Consider the following 18,466-nt stretch of genomic DNA (forward strand, 5'->3'; position numbering starts at 1 on the left):
GTGTTGCTGAACCAATTTGGAACAGTGACAATAGCGCTATTAAAGTGAACACACCTGTAAATGGGAAATTGCCAAGAAAATTCAACATGGTAACATTTGTCAAAAGAGAAAACTTCGCAAAAATGAGGGGATTAATAAAAAGGAAGCTGAAAGTCAAAGTCAATAAGGTTTTGTCACTCCAAAATGGCAGGGTGTTGTTGAAAAACACAATATTAGAAGCTCAACTGGAATGCATACTACAGGTCAGAAAAGGAGTAAGAGGATGCCAGTGGGGTTAACAAGTAGTCAAATGAGCTATTAGAGACAGAAGTCTTCCTTCATAAACTGGAAGTCTTGTCCAAATGAGAAGAACAAAAAGGAACACAAACTTTGGCAAAAGAACGATTTTACGATTACGATATCTTTATTGTCATTGTCCCTTCATTGTTCCGCAAGGGACAATGACAATAAAGATATCGTAATCATAAAAAACTGCAAGCAGGGATGCTCATAAGGGATGAACAACAAAACTTCTCTTACACTCTTTTGGAATTGAGATCTTTGCCTAATCCTAAAGCAAGCCCTATCTGGGCTCACCCTTGATACGACATGTACCAACTGCAAGTTGCACAACCCAACAAAGAAAGTAACAATTTTACTGCAAATTTCCTGAAACCAAATGGTTTAATTAGCAAAAGGTTAGGTAAGGTTAGGGGAGATGTTATCCAGAAAACTCAAATGATGTACTTTGGATTAATGAAAGTACTATTTAGAGAGATTTGACATATGTGAAGGACAAAAATGAGTGTGGATTAAGTAGGCTTTTTAGTTGGGTCATTGAGGTTTTCTCAACGGAGGTTCCAATATACTGAAAATGAAAGTTAAAAGTTATTAAGGAATTGATCGCGAATATTGTAACTGTAGAAATCTAAAGCAAGTATATGACTTTCTAATTCACATGTGTAGCAAAAGATGTGACCTTGGACTCGCACACTGTAAGCACAGGAAATTTGTTCATTTTTAAAATTCCATTTGGATCGATTTCTTGTTTGTGTTGTCACTGCCCTGATCAGCAAGAAAGCTTTCACACTTCTGACCCTTTGCTGCCACCCTGTGGCTGTCATGTTCCCAGCCTTTTAGAGACAGGAGTTGACACAATGCTTTTGCTCATTTGCTTTAATGAATTACATTGCCATTGGTATGTCACGTTACCCTTCTCTCCCCCCATCTTCCCCCCTCTCTCACACAAGCTTAAACAAGCTTAGAGTACTGAGTTCCTACAAAGTCTCACATCTAAGCCTGGGGACACAAGGAGACAGCAAACTTGGGTCAAGGGCTGTACAACTGCAGCATGCATGCAAAAACCGAATGCCTATCATTCCAAAAAATATAATTCACATGGAAAACTGGATGTCAGGGAGAAGAGGTCCAGCCTAGCCTTCTCCCCGACATGCTATTTCTCCATGTGCCCAAAAATGTTATATTCCTTTTGTACAAATGAATGTTTGGTCACATGAGCAACGCCCCCCCCCCCCGCCTGCAATCTGAGGTGGTACAACCCAGGTAAAGGTTTACTATCTGTCTGAGATCATGGCCAAAGATAAATAATGCCCAGTATTTGGTTGAGGTAAATGAGACTTTAGAATAACTGTATGGTCTTCTCTGTGTGTATATTACAGAGGTCAACCCGAGAGAGAGAATTCTCTTTGCTGATCTACTTTGGAACTTGGAAGACCTAAGGAAGTCCTTTGTATTCTCCCAAACCTCTCAAATGTAGTCCGCACCTTCTTTCCACCTGAGCTGATTTTGTTGTTTGCTATGTTTCTCGCTGCGTAGAATATCAGCTATACATGTGCCTCCCTCCAGATCTGTCTCTACATTTCTTATAATGAGGCAATTACAGAGTGGACTGCAGGCACAATCGCCACTTCCATATGTATGTTTTTCACTAGACTATTTGTTATTCCTGGAGCACATGGCATTCTTTAATTATGTGTATACGGTACGTGGAATGTGATTGCTTCACCATGGATGGGAATAATCTCCTGTTACATCACAGATGTGTTGGGTATGGGGAGTAGAACTTAGCTCCTTTGTCGCCCGTGAAATTTGCAAGTCTGCCTCCTGAGTAGACTGCATCGCCTCCGAGCATTCCTATAACACGAGGCCAAAAAAGCATCTATGTCTTTCCTCTTCCTATTTGCACTTTGTAGGAATGTTATTAACGAAAGGATAGAATGCAAAATATAATTGCAGACAGATGTAAGAAAAAGGTGGTTTAAGCTTGATGTGGAAAACACCTTTGCCTTTTTGTCATCTTAACAGTGTAAATCATTCTGTCCTTGGGATGGATAAAATCTGAGCTTTTGATTTTTTCTGGTATGTCCTCAGTCTGAAAGTGATCAGTCTAAACAATTGTTAAACAATTAAAAGAGTCTTGCATTATCCACACCTATCCTTGAACCTGCAGCTTTCCTTTGTGGTTGAAATGATGAGTAATCTAATAAAGAAAAGTCTATCGGGCATCCAGAGCGGCGCACATGCCATGGATCTGGGGGTGGTGCGATCTGCCCGAGGGGGTGATCGGCGCGGTGGCGATCCACCCTGGGAGGATTTTGTCGCACACCCCCGGGATGACACCTGGGGTAGTCCACCCCCACTGCCCCCCCCTTCCTACACCCCTGTCTGTGTGGGCAGCATGTGGAGTATAATAGCAGAGATGTAGATACATCAGAGCTTTGCAAACTACGAACTTGCATAAAAACTAGAAGGAATCAGTGACCTAAGCCAGTTCCAAAGGGAACTGTGCAGCAGGGAGCTAGACTGTTCATAAAATGCTCTCTCTGCTCCCCAGTATGTGCTCCTTTGATGACCCACTGCTTGAGGTGCAAGGCAGCCTGGCACAGGTTGGACACAGAGGACATTTGGGAAGTCATTAAAGATTAGGGAAGCCATGGGCAATGAAGTACACTGGACTCCTTGATGCATTGGCTTGGGCAACAATACAGGAAAACAATTGCCAGAACTTCTCCCAACAGAAGCTTGTTAGGAGAGGAGGGGAAAACACACTCTGGAGATGTGGACAAGATTTGGTTTAAGACAATCTAAAAAAAAAAAAAAGTGGAAGAAATTACATTCTGTGTTTGGGATGAAGAGCATCTTGGGTAGCAATCACATGGATGAAGGCCAGGAGGATCCATGTTTCAGTTCCAGACGCAGTAGGGTTAATGTTTAAAATGTAGTACAAACTGAAATGCAAGTCTCCTTCCCAGATGCTCCCTGTAGGCACAAAACTCTGTTCTCCTCAGACCCACCTTTTCTCCTCCTCCTCCCATTTCTGGTTGGGGAGGGAATCTCTGAGAGAGGGTCTAGTCTCCCCAGAGGCAAGAGGACGTCCCTTCGGGCATTCACCGGCACTGAGGAACCCCAAGCAGACGACACAAGCCGCAGCAGTCAGTAAGTCTGGGGTGTTAATATAAAGAGCCGGTCTTCTTCCTTGCGGATCCACCTCATAAGTTTGTTGACAGCGCTGACAGCTGCTGCTTTGGTTCCCAGGGGGCTGAAGCATACGTAGAGCTCAAAGGCACTAGTTACCTGAAGAAAGGAAATGTTAAAGCTCCATTACAACATGCCAACAGTGCAAGCCCACTCCTCTAGAAGAAGAATTGTTGCCATGGTGGTTGCCAAGATTGAGGTTTTGGTATTTTTCACTGGTTCAGATGTTGTTGGTGAGAGAGGAAGTTAATAAGAAGAAATGAGAAGAAATCTGATGAAGAATTACAGTGGTGCCCCACAAGACGAATGCCTCGCAAGACGAAAAACTCGCTAGACGAAAGGGTTTTCCGTTTTTTGAATCGTTCCGCAAGACGAATTTCCCTATGGGCTTGCTTCGCAAGACGAAACGTCTTGAGAGTTCTTGCGAGTTTGTTTCCTTTTTCTTAAAGCCGTTAAGCCACTAATAGCCGCTAAGCCGCTAATAGCCGTGCTTCGCAAGACGAAAAAACCGCAAGACGAAGAGACTCGCGGAACGGATTAAGTTCGTCTTGCGAGGCACCACTGTATTTGCTGCTTTAAACCTTGCATGCTCTTTTAACCATCACACTTACCATGCAATTTTTAAAGATTAAGTTAATGGACATTGGGAAATGTACCCAGAGGACACACCCGCAAAGAGCAAATGTACAAAAAACAAAGCATTTGTTGCAATACAAGCTAGCATCCATTTCTGACCTTGTAATTCTAAATTGATGAACCCAGATAATAAGCTAGTGCATCCAGTTACAGCCCCAGGTTTTGCTTTTACTGTGATTTTTCTAGCAACTGCCACTGAGGTGTAACTTACCCAAGCCAGGAGATTTTCATTAGATCCAGTGTAATAGATGTAGCTCAGAGGACGGGAAGAATTATGGGCCCGGCTGTGTAAGTACTGATACAATCCCAGAAGTCTCTCTTTTTCCTCCTCAGTGATGTAAGGAGCATCAATCTCTGGGCTAGAAAAAGAAATTTCCCCTTAGTTAAACCTCTCGTCATGAATGGAAATGAAAATGGACTACAGCAGAATAGCTTCTTTTCATAGGACAAAAGGAAAACTATTCAGAAATTCAGAAACAAGTTCAGAAAGAAAAAGATCTGGGGCAGAAGACAGAGCTAAGGAAATAGCTAAATGTATTCCTGGTTATCAGATGAGCTGTCACCGAAACAGAATTCTTGCAGTTCAAAGTCTGGACTCACTTTTGATTCTAGAGGTAAAACCAGTGCACCATGCAGCGTCGCAGCGATATGTTATGCATCCTATGAGCTCTGTAGTAGCTTGACGCCCCAAAGCTAAACATGGAGGCCATCCTGACTCGTATTGACTATTGTGCCACAGAGAAGTGTAGACCAGTCAGAACAAGGTTACCTGAAAGACCACCTGCCCTTGAATATTATTATTATTATTATTATTATTATTATTATTATTATTATTATTATTATATTGTTTGATCGCCTTCTACACAATCGTCTTTAAGGCACAAAACCAGCAAACCCTCCCAAACAGCAAATATATTTAAAGCAAAATTAAAACATTACAAAATAGGCCCTTTCCCTGACCCATAAAATTGGGCCCTGTACTGAATTCCTGTTTTTATAATACTGGGGGTTTTTAATTCTGTATCTCTGGGTTGCATCCAAGCAACTTTTACTCAGAGTTACTCTGCCCATTAATTTCAATGGGTCCACTCTGTGAACGACTAACATTGCCTACAACTCTCTGTTTTTACGATTCTGTCCTATTGTTTTTATGTTGCATTTCATATATTATTTAGATATCTTTTAACACTTAAATCATTTAGAAATGCTTTTAAATAAATAGATAAATCCCACCCACCCTTGCCACTTAGCAAAGCATCAGCTAATATTTATGAGCTGAAAGAAAGATGCAGCCCAGAACAGCTTCTCACCTGGTGAAGAGTCCTGAGCTCTTCGATTTGTAGATGAAGTGTCGGAGGTCTGGGATTCCCACCTGGGAGACAGTGTAGAAAGGAGTGCACAGCGCCTCCACGAGGGCATGATGAACACCGCGCTTCTTCAGCCGTTCCTGGAACCTGCGCTTGCAGTCAGACGCTGTGAAGAAGTCCTCACGGTCAGTGGAGATCAGAAGGAGACACAAGTCCGTGTCCTGCTCCAAGTAGGAAATGTGAGCATGGAAGAAACCGCTGGAGTTGAATTTGGGCAGGCAGATGGGAGTCCAGGCTTCTCCTTCTCTAAATGAGGAGGATGAACTGATGAGGTTGAAGAGTAGGTGAAGGTCAATTGGATGCAGGAACTGGTCCTTTTTTCTCACCAGAGATACCAGCTGGTTCTTGGATAAGAGGATGGAGAAGACCAGGCTTTTAGCTTTGGCTTGCTGGAGGCAGGAGCTCACGGCGTCCCTGACTCCAGCAGCCATAGGGAGGCAACGTACAGCCCCCATCAGAAAGCTCGGGTCCCTCGCCATCAGGTCTAGCAAGTTGTCCGTGATGCGCTCGGAGCCTGCCAGCAATCTCCTCAGGTCATAGTTCTGCTTCTGCTGGAAGATACGGCTGAGCTGGGTCCACGTCAAGAGACTAAGGATCTGGTAGTAGATATAAAGAAGCTCCTGAGCAATTTCTTGTTCTGACTGCCGTGTCTGAGCCACAGCAACCAGCACCAGGGGGCTCCTGCGCACAAACACCACCTTGTACCCATCTGCCAAGAAGGCAAGGATGGGGAGGGAGAAAGCGAGAAGAAGCACATCAGTTTCTTTAGAACACAGTGGGAAGTCCTGAACACAAAGCAGCTATGGTTCTTTTGAGGCAACTTCTCCGAATCCATAGATCACTTGTGGGGGAATCTCTGGCCTGCAGGCCTAACTAGGCTTGGCAGGGGTCCTAATTTGGTCTTGGAGTCTGTTTTCCACAAGCCACTCCCACCTATCCCACAGTCTGCAGCAAGCCCCTTTCACGTTGTCACCTGATGCCATAATGATGTCAGATGATTGACAGGTGAGAAGTCCCACCCGCCTATCAAAGTTGGCCCATGTCAAGTGGGGCAAGGAAGACTCCAGCCCATTGGCCAGACTTAGTTCCCTAACCTTATTATAGATGGAGGGAAGAAAATCAATTTCCTTAAAAAGCAAATTTCCTTGAAACATTGTGATAAAAAGCCTACACTCTCCTGGAAACCCAGTGTTTAAAACCTAACAAAGAATAGGAAATACAGAACTCTATCGCGTATGCAGTTAGCAAGGTTGCCTTGCTATGGCATAAGGAAACCATCTTTACCAGGGGATCATATTTTAACTTCATAGAGTGACTTCCCATTCTTAAATATCTACTTCTCACCAGGTTGGTCAATTTGCATCTGAGCTCTACTACTTCAGATTGCAGGTGAGGGTTCGTGTGACTGACAGCTACTCTACTAAAAAAAGTTCCTATACATAAAAGAAAAACCCTAGACGTCATGGAGAAGGGTTCTAACCTAGCCTTCTCCCTGGTATGTGTGTGTGTGTGTGTGTGTGCGCGCGCGCACATGTGCATGTGTATTTAACATGCATGGATTTTTTGTGATCCCCATCAGCAATTTAAAATGATATGGTCCAAGCTTGAGTTTCCCTGCTCAATGAGAATTAGGGGTAAGAAAACAATAAAAGAAGGCAGGGAGAGCATCTAAGGTAATTGCTAATGGTTAGGGCAGTGATTGTCAGGATTTAAGGACGCATACTTATAGAATAGGGACGCGGGTGGCACTGTGGTCTAAACCACTGAGCCTAGGACTTGCCGATCAGAAGGTCGGCGGTTTGAATCCCTGCGACAGGGTGAGCTCTCGTTGCTCAGTACCTGTTCCTGCCAACCTAGCAGTCCGAGAGCACGTCAAATGCAAGTAGATAAATAGGTAGCGCTCCAGCGGGAAGGTAAACAGCGTTTCTGTGTGCTGCTCTGGTTCACCAGAAGCGGCTTAGCCATGCTGGCCACATGACCCGGAAGCTGTCTGTGGACAAACGCTGGCCAGTAAAGCGAGATGAGCGGCGCAACCCCAGAGTCGTCCGCAACTGGAGCTAATGGTCAGGGGTCCCTTTACCTTTACTTATAGAATATTGCCTTTGACTGGCATCTACATGTAGATTCCCCATCCCAGAGACTGCAGCACTGTCAACATGGTTATCAACATCCATAGCTAGCAGTATGGAAAGGCTCTCTTGACCAAACATTGATTTAGATAATCATTTTTACTACACTTTGGCTTGAGACTTGCCTTTCAAATAAATCTATAGCTTCCTTCTCTGGCTTAGTTTTGAAGCATTTTCTAAACGGAATGTGAAAACGGCATATTGTTCTCTTCTGATTATTCTGTGTACAAGTTGGGACTGGCAATCGGATATTCGATGACATCTCATATTTCCTAAAGCTGCTGGGTTAGAAAGGAGCATAATAAAAACATGTCCCCATGCCACTCTGGCAGGGGGGTATCCTGGGGAAGGATCATTCACACTCCTTGCTCCTGTTTCTCAGGTTCTTTTCAAAATGGTAAGATAGCGGTCTCTTGGGAAGAAACCCTGTCAGTGTGACTCCTAAGTACCTGCATGAATAGACCTGATGGAATTCTTCTGTGCTTCAAGGAAGGACACCAGAGCCATCATCACACCCATGGTGCTGGACAGTGCCTCTTCAGACCCATAGCGGGAATACACCGGCTTGCCTGCCTCACTCAGAACAAAGACATGCTTCTGGTGCATGCGCCAGGCATCCATGGTCACATCTTCTTCCTCCTTCCCAGACAGCACAGAGTCTCGGCGCAAGGCCTGCGGCGAGAGCTCCAACTTGTCTTCTTTGCTGTGCCTTATCTCTTCCTCCAAATCCAGGGCTATGCCAGTGAGCTGGGTGCTCAGTTCGCTGAAGTCCTTGCTGATCTCCTCCATCTTTGCCTGCTCACCTTGGCGCTCTTCGCTTTCCTCCGGGCTCTGGGGAGTCGCATCCTGATTCTCGGTGCTGGTCAGGTCTTCATAGGACTTGGCATGAACAAACATGGCTCCCTCCTGGCCTGCCCCTTGTAAACAACATGCCAGAACAAATACTGAGTTACTCCCTGGAAGGAGCAGATAAAAAGCTACAACAATGGCATCATCAAAGAGTGAGTAGGAAAACTCATAAATGCCCACAAGACACATACGGTGGCAAAAATCTCCCAACATTTTACTTAACCTTATGCCAGAGTTTTTGTTCCTGTGCTCCTTATCTAGTGGGTTACAAGATGAAAACCGCAGATTGCAATGGTTGTGCCATGCTGTAAGGAAATATCCTTTGGTTAAATAGCATGCAGGCTTCCTAATCCATAATGAATGCTCCTCCTTAGAAAGCACTCCAATTCTATAGCTTTCTTTAGAACACACAGGGCCTTTCATTTTAACATTTTGATGTGGTAACTGCACTGCGGGATAGCAGGAAATTGAGGTCCTTGTACCCGAAACCCTTTGACTCCCATCTAAGTATCTGATATTCATTATCTTCCATACTAAAGCAGAGCATGTGCATTCTTTAGGTACATTCACTATCTATCACAAAGGAACTGCTTCACTGAGCCTTTTGTAGTAGTTTTGCAAAGAAAGAAATGAGAAAACAATTCTCCACAAGCAGCTGAACAGTACATGCAGGTTAAAGATGTACTCCTAGGAGCACTTTCTTGGAGTAAGTCCCATCAATAAGTGGAATTTACATTACGAAGTAAGCATGTTTGGGATTGGCTACTTGTTGATTACAAAGCTGACCTCAGACAGATTTATTCTCACCATACAGCCATGTTGAACCTGCAACAGGTCTATTGGTCTATATCCTGTTCTGTGCAGACAGAAGAAACACCTTGGTGCATCTGTAACAGCAAAACCAGATGCTTTCATCTGTCCCAGCTGCAACAAAACATGTCTCTCCCATATCGGTCTCCACAGTCACTGTAGGCACTGTAACTCAACAACGGTTTCACTTTACCCCCAGTGGTGCCTCTTCTCTCGAGACAGACGAATGACAACAACTGTTCTGGATTACCTCTTGCTTTCCAGCAGTGCAGAATTTAGTTAGCTCTGTTTTGTGTCCTCTCCTTGTTTTGATCAAGGGAATATGACATTTATTATTGCTGGCATAAGATGTGGGCGGTCAGGAAATGCTGCCTAAGGAACAGGTCAACAGCTTCTGGTTTTGTCATTATGACCCAGTCTGTGTTTATGCCAGCCTCAGATGAGCGCTGTTGACTGGAGATTTTTTTTTGCCAGTCCACAGAGTTGATCAGATAATGGTGCCTAACAATTTTGGGAAGTGGGGTGGAGAGATCAGCAGGCAGTGAAGAGCCCAAATCACAGAAAAAAATGTTTTTGTGTATATGATGTATACTTGATTGAAAATAGATTTGAATACGAATTTCCAATTTTAAACCAAATTCCGGCTCAGCTTAAAAAGTAGGAGACTTATAAACCACTTAATCAAAGAGGTCTCTAAGGGTGTGTTCCCATTACCCCCTTAGACTACAGGGGTCAGCAAACCTTTTCAGCCGTGGGCCGGTCCACTGTCCCTCAGACCTTGTGGGGGGGGCAGACTATTTTTTTCTGGGGTGGGGGGAAATGAACAAATTCCTATGCCCCACAAATATCCCAGATGTACATTTTAAATAAAAGGACACATTCTACTCATGTAAAAACATGCTGATTCCCGGACCATCTGCAGGCCGGATTTAGAAGGCGATTGGGCCTGATCCAGCCCCCAGGTCTTAGTCTGCCTACCCATCCCTTAGATTAGAGCATAGTGATGTTGATTTTCCCCCTGGTGCATTTCACACCTCTTGCCTCCCTAGCTGTTCACATCAGCACAGCTTCCTTAGTGTCAATTTGTTTCTGTTCACACCAGGGAGCGGAATAGGTATTCGCAAGAGGTGTGAAGCTTGGGAAACAATGCATTGAAGAGTAGTATTTTATAACCAAGTACAGGATAACATGCATTTGGATAATTTCATGTGAACGCAGATTAAAAACCCAGTACTGAAAAGGCAGTGAGTGCATAGGAAATAGCAGGGGGAACACAGTATAAGCGGTGCACAAAGAAAATTGTAGATTAAACACAGCACCCTTTTGCATTGCCACTCCGCTGTAAGCGTGCCAACTGTGGAACTGACAAAAACAGGTGTTGTGGGAGGGGAAAGCGCTAAAACACTGGCCCCAAATAAAGGGGAGTGGGACAGAGAACAGCCCCACCTGCCTGGCAAAGCTTTGGATTGGGTGGTCCCTCTTCCTTTGCTTCGCCCTCCCCAGCCCCCTCTGAATTGTTCTGCCCACACCTACCTGGTTCTGTTCCCTGCATGAGACCTGGGGTAGGACTCTGTGACCTCTCAGCCTGCTTTCTGTCGCATGGGACCAATGAGCCATTGGGCACATCTCCATCCTTCTTGTGAACATCAGCAGCCATCCCTTGGAAGCTTGTGGGGACCTGCAAACAAGCAAACAAAAAAAGACCTGCTAGCTTTTATTCCCCAAAGCAGTGCAAATCTTATGCAGTTACCTAACCTGAGCGACAAAACAAGTGCATTGGAGCACCTCCATAGCATCAGATTTATATGAAGCAGGAAGTCAGCCTGGAAATACTTCAGGTTTAATTACGCCATAGTTTTCCCATACAGAGTGAGCATTTTCTAACTGCGTAGTGCAGCGATTGTTTCTTCTCAACACCTCCCCATGAGAAAAGTTACTATCATTTTCACTTTACAAATGGAGAAGGGAGGCTAAGATACAGCGGCTTGCCCAAAAACCACCCTCTGAATCCATGGCTAAGGAGATATTTGAACTCAACAATGCTCTCAAGACCTGGAAGTATGGCTCTGGCCAGCAAGCAATGGGGACAGATGTTTCAACAGCAACGGCACTAAAACCACACGATTCAAGTGTTTGGTAGGGATGGCTAGATCTGTTGATCCCACAGTAAAATGGTCAGTCTTTTCCTGCAATGTGTAACAATCGAACAGGAAGCAGGGGCAGTGGTCTTTATTCACAGGACAATTAAAGTATCATATGTACAGAATAATGTTTTTATTTGAAACCATGAAGCGCAGGAGGGTTTGGTAATGTACTCAGTTATATATCTCTCCTTACTGATGAACAGTCTGCTTCTGCAAGAGACTCCTCATGTTAACACCGGCTCAATAAAAATGTGTCTTTTTCATATTGATTGGTTAAATGTCAACCATGTCCCATCGGTGTTTGCCTGTGGTTGTTAAAATCAAATGATAACAGAGCAGTCAAATCCTTATGAGATTAGGTAGACAAATCACAAAAAGACTCAAAAGCAAATGAAAGTGGGTTCTTTCATTTGCCTTTAGGTTTCACAGCTATTAAAGCACACAACTTCCATATTTTCAAACTTTTGACGGAACATACAGGATGGGAAAGACATTCTGATTATTTCAGTTAAAGCGGAATTGGTTACAAGCTGCATGCTTTTAGTCTTCAAACATCTAGGCACATAATGAAATAAATTAAATGGTAAGAGCTGGTAGCACTGAACACCCTTTTTCGTTCCGTCCCTGATACCTTGCTATCCATAGCATGTTGAAGAATTCTACACACTGGGGAATTTTCACCTCCTGATGATGTAAAAAAAAAGTGCCATGTATGAAGATGAGTGTTTATGTTAAGTTGGTTGGCAGCAGGGTGTTTATTTTATTTTAACATACGTCCTTTGTAGTTACTTATTTTTAATCTCTGTCATCTACCACAAGACTTTGGAATGTGCTGAGCTAACTTGTTACAGTGCAACCTAAACCTATGTACTCTGAGATAAGTGATACAGAGTTCAATGGTTCTTACTCCTAGGTAAGCAAGTATAGGATTGGCTGGGGAAACCCAGCCAGATGGACGGGGTATAAATAATAAATTATTATTATTATTATTATTATTATAGGATTACAGCTTGAATGAACTCATGCTACCATCTGACACACTTTTTCTGGGTGTTCATCCCAATGAACACAGTGGAAATTATTTCTGAGTCAAGGTGCACAGGGTCTGCAAGTGGTTAACAAAATAAATAAAGTTATTATAGATCAGTGCTGAACTGAATTTAATTTCAACTGCATTGCTTTTAAAAGAGGGGGGAAATTCCCACTAAACAAGATTAAAAAACAGGTAGAAATGGAAATCCAGAACTAACTTTGTACTTGACTGTTGGTATGAGTTAAGCTGATCTGTTTCCTTACCACCTTGTCCCTTTCTCCTGCTCTCTCATCCATCTTCCTGGAACAATGGTTAACTGACTTGAGCCTTTACCCCACCTGCTTTTGTGACTGGTTTGCTTTTCCCCCTTGTGCAGCAATGTAAATTTTCAGCACAAATTTGTGCAATCCTATGCATATATTTGGAAGTAAGACCCAGCGATTTCAGTAGAATTTACTTCTGAATAAACATGCAAAGGTTTGGACTGCATGCTGTTTCAGAATTCTAGGTCTGCAAACCAATGGCGCATAGCCAGCTGTACGCTTTGAAGTGATGCTTGGCCCGAGGAAACACTGCTAAACAACAAAAACCAAAATACAACTAGCTTAAATACTAATAGGCTTTAATGAAAGATAACATATTAAAGAATTTGAGTAAAATACAATGAAAATTTAAGCATGAATTTTACTAAAATCTATCAAGGTTTAATATATTAAATGACATGCAGAGAAAGATAAAATAATATACACAATATATATTAAAAACAAATACAGTGGTACCTCTGGTTACACACTTAATTCGTTCCGGAGGTCCGTTCTTAACCTGAAACTGTTCTTAACCTGAAGCACCACTTTAGCTAATGGGGCCTCCTGCTGCTGCCGCGCCGCCAGAGCCCAATTTCTGTTCTTATCCTGAAGCAAAGTTCTTAACCTGAAGCACTATTTCTGGGTTAGCAGAGTGTGTAACCTGAAGCGTATGTAACCTGAAGCGTATGTAACCCGAGGTACCACTGTAGCTACATTAAAAAAATTATTGGCAAAACAGAGCAACACAAAATTCAGCAAATGAAAAGAGCAACTATTTAATAGGTGTTTGGTTCAGAATACATACTTCATCTGCATGTATTAGTACGGTGGGAAAGTCACAGGTTCTGCATTTTTTGTTAGAAATTGGGCTTTTGTGGTTTAACCCAGGAATAGGGAACAACATATAGGTTAGCAACATCTGGTTCCCTATTCCTATATTAGACAAGAGAATTCCATTCTTACAAAAAAAGAAAAGAAAAAGCAGAACCAGGGACTCCCATCAATCCTGGCTATTAACCATGCTAGCGATGGCTGCTGGGAGCTGGAGTTCAACATCATCTAGAGGTCAGAGGTTCCTCTCTGGTCTATCAGATGAATCATATGACAGATGTTTGCCTCTTTTTAGAGAGGAAGTATTATTCCATACAATAACTCTGGGTGATGTGCGAGAAGCATAGTGAAGAGATACCAGGAGCTAGGAAGTCCTCCAACGCCCTGAGGAATTCCTGAGGAGGTGTGTTTTACCTACATTCTGCAATTAGGTCCCATGACACACCTTTCAGAGGGTGGTTTTGGACGGCCTGCAGCTTAATTTATTTATTTATAAAAATATTTATATACCACTGATACACATAAAGATTACAGCAATTTACAACAATATAAAAACATACAACCAAACAATAAAATTTACTGATGAGCTGAAGTATCTTCAGGAGACCACTAATTAAGATAATTGTAGCTTATGATTATTCCCTAACAACCTTGAAGAGCTTGCAAGTTTGAGATTCTATAAACTGTAATTAATCAAGCCCTAACATTTTATCAGGCCAACTAACTCCTTATTTAGAAATTACCAAAATGTTTATTTCAACAGGACAGAGATGGGAGGAAACAATCCCTGTCTCTATTCCAAGACGTTTGGATCACCCCAAATTGTATCCCCAGTTGCATCAAACTTTTTTTCTTTACATAAAAGAAACTCACTGTCTTATGTAGCACAAAGTAAATGGTCCCCAACTGGCCAGACTTGGGGTGGTGGTGAGAACCTGCCCATCCATCCAGATTTTGTTATCCACATGGGCAAGCTAAGACACACACCCAATTTTATTCCATTTTGCCTCCCAAGGTTCTCAGTGCAACACACATGATATTCTCTCCTCTTTAATCCTCATCACAACCCTGGGAGGTTGGATAAGCTGAGAGATAGTGACTGGCCCAAGGTCACCCAGTGAGTTTGTGGTTGACTGTGACTAAACTCACAAACCCAGTGAGTTTGTGGTTTAAACTGGACCTCCCTGGCTCTAGTCTGACACTCCAACTACACAACACTGGCTTTACTTTCTCCTGGGTGAGCTGCCATTCACCCACAAAGACCTGGGAGACCTGAGTTCTGTTCTTACCATTGCTACAGAGCAGCATTCGAATCTGCCAGGTGCATTTTGCACCTGGCTATCGGTCACTTGCGATCAAGTGAAGATGCCCGGGTGCCAGGATGGCACCTGATGTCTCCACCATCTGGAGGTGCATGCCTGGGGATCCTTGGACCTGGTCTGTTTTCACACACTGGCAACACATCCTGTAGAATTCGATCCATGATATTTTATCTGCACAATCAGAATGAATTACAGGAACCAAAAAGTCACACAGTGGTACCTCAGGTTAAGTACTTAATTCGTTCCAGAGGTCCGTTCTTAACCTGAAACTTCTTAACCTGAAGCACCACTTTAGCTAATGGGGACTGCTGCTGCGCCGCCGGAGCCCGATTTCTGTTCTTATCCTGAAGCAAAGTTCTTAACTTGAAGCACTATTTCTGGGTTAGCGGAGTCTGTAACCTGAAGCGTATGTAACCTGAAGTGTATGTAACCTGAGGTACCATTGTATTGAAAAATGCAACTTTTGAGCCGCCTGGCCCCAAAATGGCAACTAGGCATTCCGTTTTGGCAACTGTAACCCTGGTTTAAGGAGCCATTTGGTGCTGAGCATATATATTGGAGTTTCTCACACTGCTACAGAGTACAGACTGAGTGTGTGGACTTGGACAAGCTACTCTTCTTTCAGGCTCAGTCGTTTCCCTATACAATGACAATAATGGCCATTTATAACAATAAAAGGTATCAGCATGATAATGGTTATAAAGTGCTTTTGCAGCTGTAGAGTGTAACATAGGCATTTTGATATCAGTATTACAGCCTTTGGCTCTAGGATGAGGAGGCACACAGGGCCACAGGTTTGATCTGCTGCTACTTGGTAGAGTTAATTGTTTTGCGGACAGACATTCAGCCTAGCACATTGCTCTAAATCAAATAATTATTTATGCTTTTGTACAACTTCTAAGCCACACTGAGAGCACCAGCACACAATTTAAGTATGGGGACATAGCCAGCCCTTCTCAGGAAATGTCCCTGACTTTTACTTTTGCTACATTTCCTCCTGGGCTGTCTCTCTCTTTCGGAGAAGAATCTCCTAGGGAGCACAGTGTGATCCCAAACCACTCTGGTTCCTTTGCTTCTGGTTTCCTGAGGAACCTTATCGTCGTTGGCTTTGGTAGTACAGCAGACGGATTTGTACAAAATCCAGTTTGGAAGAATTTCAGTTTCCCCGATTCCACAGCGGGCCATTTATGTTGCTCAAATAATGTGGAACATATGCAAGGCTGAAGAAAGAAATCCACAGGCCCAGCCCCTGTATGTGCCTTCCTGTTTGGTCTAGCAGCACACAAAGGATACTTACAGCTTTGACAGGAACAGCCTGCGGAGGAGTGGAAAGCGCCAGTGAGTGTCTGCTTCTGCAGCTGCCTTGCCGGTGATGTCTAAGCAGAAAGGGAAGAGCGTGAGCCTCCAGGGAAAGAGGAGAGGGGGTTCTGCATGCTGCTATCTCCTCTGGAGACTCTGATGCTGCACAGTCACAGGCATGCTTCCCAGTCTAGCCAGCTGAGTCTGCCCTCGCCAGCTATAGCTAGGAAGGTACAGTGCACTACCTACTTTTCCTTTCAAAGGTCACTTTCTGGGCCACAAGTCCCAGTGCATCTTGGGGAATGTAGTTCCAAACTCTGCAGTTACGGTGTTTCAGTGGACAAAATACGATCTCCACAGAAAATGGAAGAGACTTCTGGTTCATGCACATCTGCCTAGATGTGAAAATCTGTGAAGATTTAAGCTTTCTCTCAACATAGGAAACCTTGGTGTCTGTGTTTGATGATAAAAATAGGAGTGATTTAAGTATCACTTAGTTCAAAGCACTCTACATGCATTCTATCTTGAATCCTTATGACAGCCTCGTAAGGTCAGCTGACACTATTAATCTCATGATGAAGATGGCGAAATGGAGAGGAAGTCCTGTTTCAAACTATTAAATCCTGTAAAATGTTCTGTTGTAATGTTTTTATTAAGTCACATCACATTTTTAAATGTTAAGGAGGAAAAAAAGCCGTAACAAACATGTGGCATGTTTTTTCAGAAGTCTCGCTGGGTTTTATTCCCAAATAAATATGTTTGTGATTACAGCCATGCTGCCACATTACTTAGAACTGAATTCTCCTGTGTTCATTCAGATTTACTCCTAGAGAAGCATGTATGATCGAGTCTGCTACAAAAATAAGTTGAAGGGCTTTGAGCTGTATGCATTAAGATCTGTAAATCAGAATGTTCACATTCAGCCAGTGTACTGTAGTGGTTTGAGTTCTGGACAAGGACCTGGAAGACCATGGTTCAAAACTCCACTCAGTCATGACGTTCACTGGCCGACCTTGGACCAGTCACTGACTCTCAGCCTAACCTACCTCACAGGGCTGTTGTGATTAAATGAGAAGAACCATGTATAGCATCTTAAGCTCCTTGGGGGGAAAGGTGTGATATAAATGCAATAAATAAATAAATTTAGCTCAGTTAACTCAACCTTGGTAGTCCTTACAACTTCCATAATCACAGTTCACCCAACTTTTCAGTTCAATCTGTTGCAGGTTTATACAGAGGTAAACCACATCCAATACAATGGGACTTACCCCCAAGTAAGTATGTGTGGAATGGCAGTCATAGCTATTTCCTTGCACCAGTTCCAAATTATGATCTGTGAAATAACCTCCACAGGTACAAAGCTCTTGAAGGAGCAGCATGTTGCTCTTGAATGATCCCCACCCCCCAAAAAACCTATTGTGTTTGTCCTTATAGCACTATTTTGGAAATCACAGTAATTAGGCACTTTAGGGCAGTGTTTCCCAACCGGTGTTCCGCGGCACACTAGTGTGCCGCGAGACATTGCCTGGTGTGCCGTGGGAGGGAGGCGGGTGAGTCGGGCGGCGAGAGGCGGGGCGGCGGCGGCGAGGATCCGCGTCGAGCCGGGGGCGGCTCCGCGGTGATGGTGCCGAGGTTTCTCTCTCCATTCTCCCCTCACACACACACACACACACAGGAAATAACACAGGATCAGCTGACAGGACCCGGCCAATGGGGCGGCGGCGGGGCAGCGCGCACAAAAGGGAGGAGCGCGAAACGGCGGCGGCGCAGGGCGGGAGGGCGGCGCATTGCGCGTGCTCAAACCCGCCCTCCGAGGCGCAGAGGGGAGCTGGGCAAGCGCCTTCTTCAACCACGCGCTCGTTTAAAAGTTTCTCTTTCAAAAAGGAAACGTGGGTTTCTTCCACCCCATTGGCTGCGACTCCGCCCACTCCGTCCTCCTCCCCCTCGCCCGCCCGCGGCGCCTCGCTCCTCAGCCTCCGCCATGTACCGCTCGCTCCGCTCCCTCCAGCGCCTGAGTTGCGCCAGGGGCGCCGCCGTCCACGCGCGCCAGAGGGGCCCGCCGACCTGCAGCCGCCACGCGCAGCCACGGAGGATGGTGAGCGACGCCCCCCCCCGCTGCGCGCGCAATGGAGGGAGGGAGGCGCAAGGGCGTCAGAGGTGACCTTTGCCGGCCTCTTGCGGGACAGGCGCCTCCTGCGCGGCTGAGGGGCCCCTTCCCGCCTTTGTGGGCCTGACGCGGCCTCAGGGTTCCCTCCCTCTCTCCACAT

At 44.4% G+C, this 18,466-nt stretch overlaps 1 protein-coding gene across 2 annotated transcripts; it reads right to left on the bottom strand.

Moving 5' to 3' along the window:
* Positions 1-644: 644 nt before the first annotated feature.
* On the bottom strand, positions 645-16,461 carry MON1A (MON1 vesicular trafficking associated A). 2 transcript variants are annotated; one of them, XM_028718628.2, is made up of 6 exons: positions 16,198-16,461; positions 10,799-10,943; positions 8,056-8,523; positions 5,421-6,186; positions 4,322-4,469; positions 645-3,573 (listed from the first exon to the last, which is right to left on the bottom strand). In XM_028718628.2, exons 2-6 carry the CDS (start codon positions 10,920-10,922, stop codon positions 3,433-3,435), a joined length of 1,647 nt encoding a protein of 548 aa, XP_028574461.2. In that variant the 5' UTR covers positions 10,923-10,943; positions 16,198-16,461; the 3' UTR covers positions 645-3,432. The 2 variants fall into 2 exon arrangements, with proteins under 2 accessions (XP_028574461.2, XP_028574463.2); XM_028718630.2 differs by having other exon boundaries at positions 10,799-10,969.
* Positions 16,462-18,466: the final 2,005 nt, after the last annotated feature.

The sequence above is a fragment of the Podarcis muralis genome, chromosome 2, assembly GCF_964188315.1.
Source record: "Podarcis muralis chromosome 2, rPodMur119.hap1.1, whole genome shotgun sequence".
NCBI lineage: Eukaryota > Metazoa > Chordata > Lepidosauria > Squamata > Lacertidae > Podarcis > Podarcis muralis.

Excerpts from the sequence above, each read along its gene's own strand:
- MON1A (XM_028718628.2), bottom strand. The coding sequence starts at position 10,922 with ATGGCTGCTGATGTTCACAAGAAGGATGGAGATGTGCCCAATGGCTCA. Across the intron at positions 8,524-10,798 it reads CATGCAGGGAACAGAACCAG|GGGCAGGCCAGGAGGGAGCC; the intron begins GTAGGTGTGGGC and ends GTTGTTTACAAG. Across the intron at positions 4,470-5,420 it reads AGCTCAGGACTCTTCACCAG|CCCAGAGATTGATGCTCCTT; the intron begins GTGAGAAGCTGT and ends TTCTTTTTCTAG.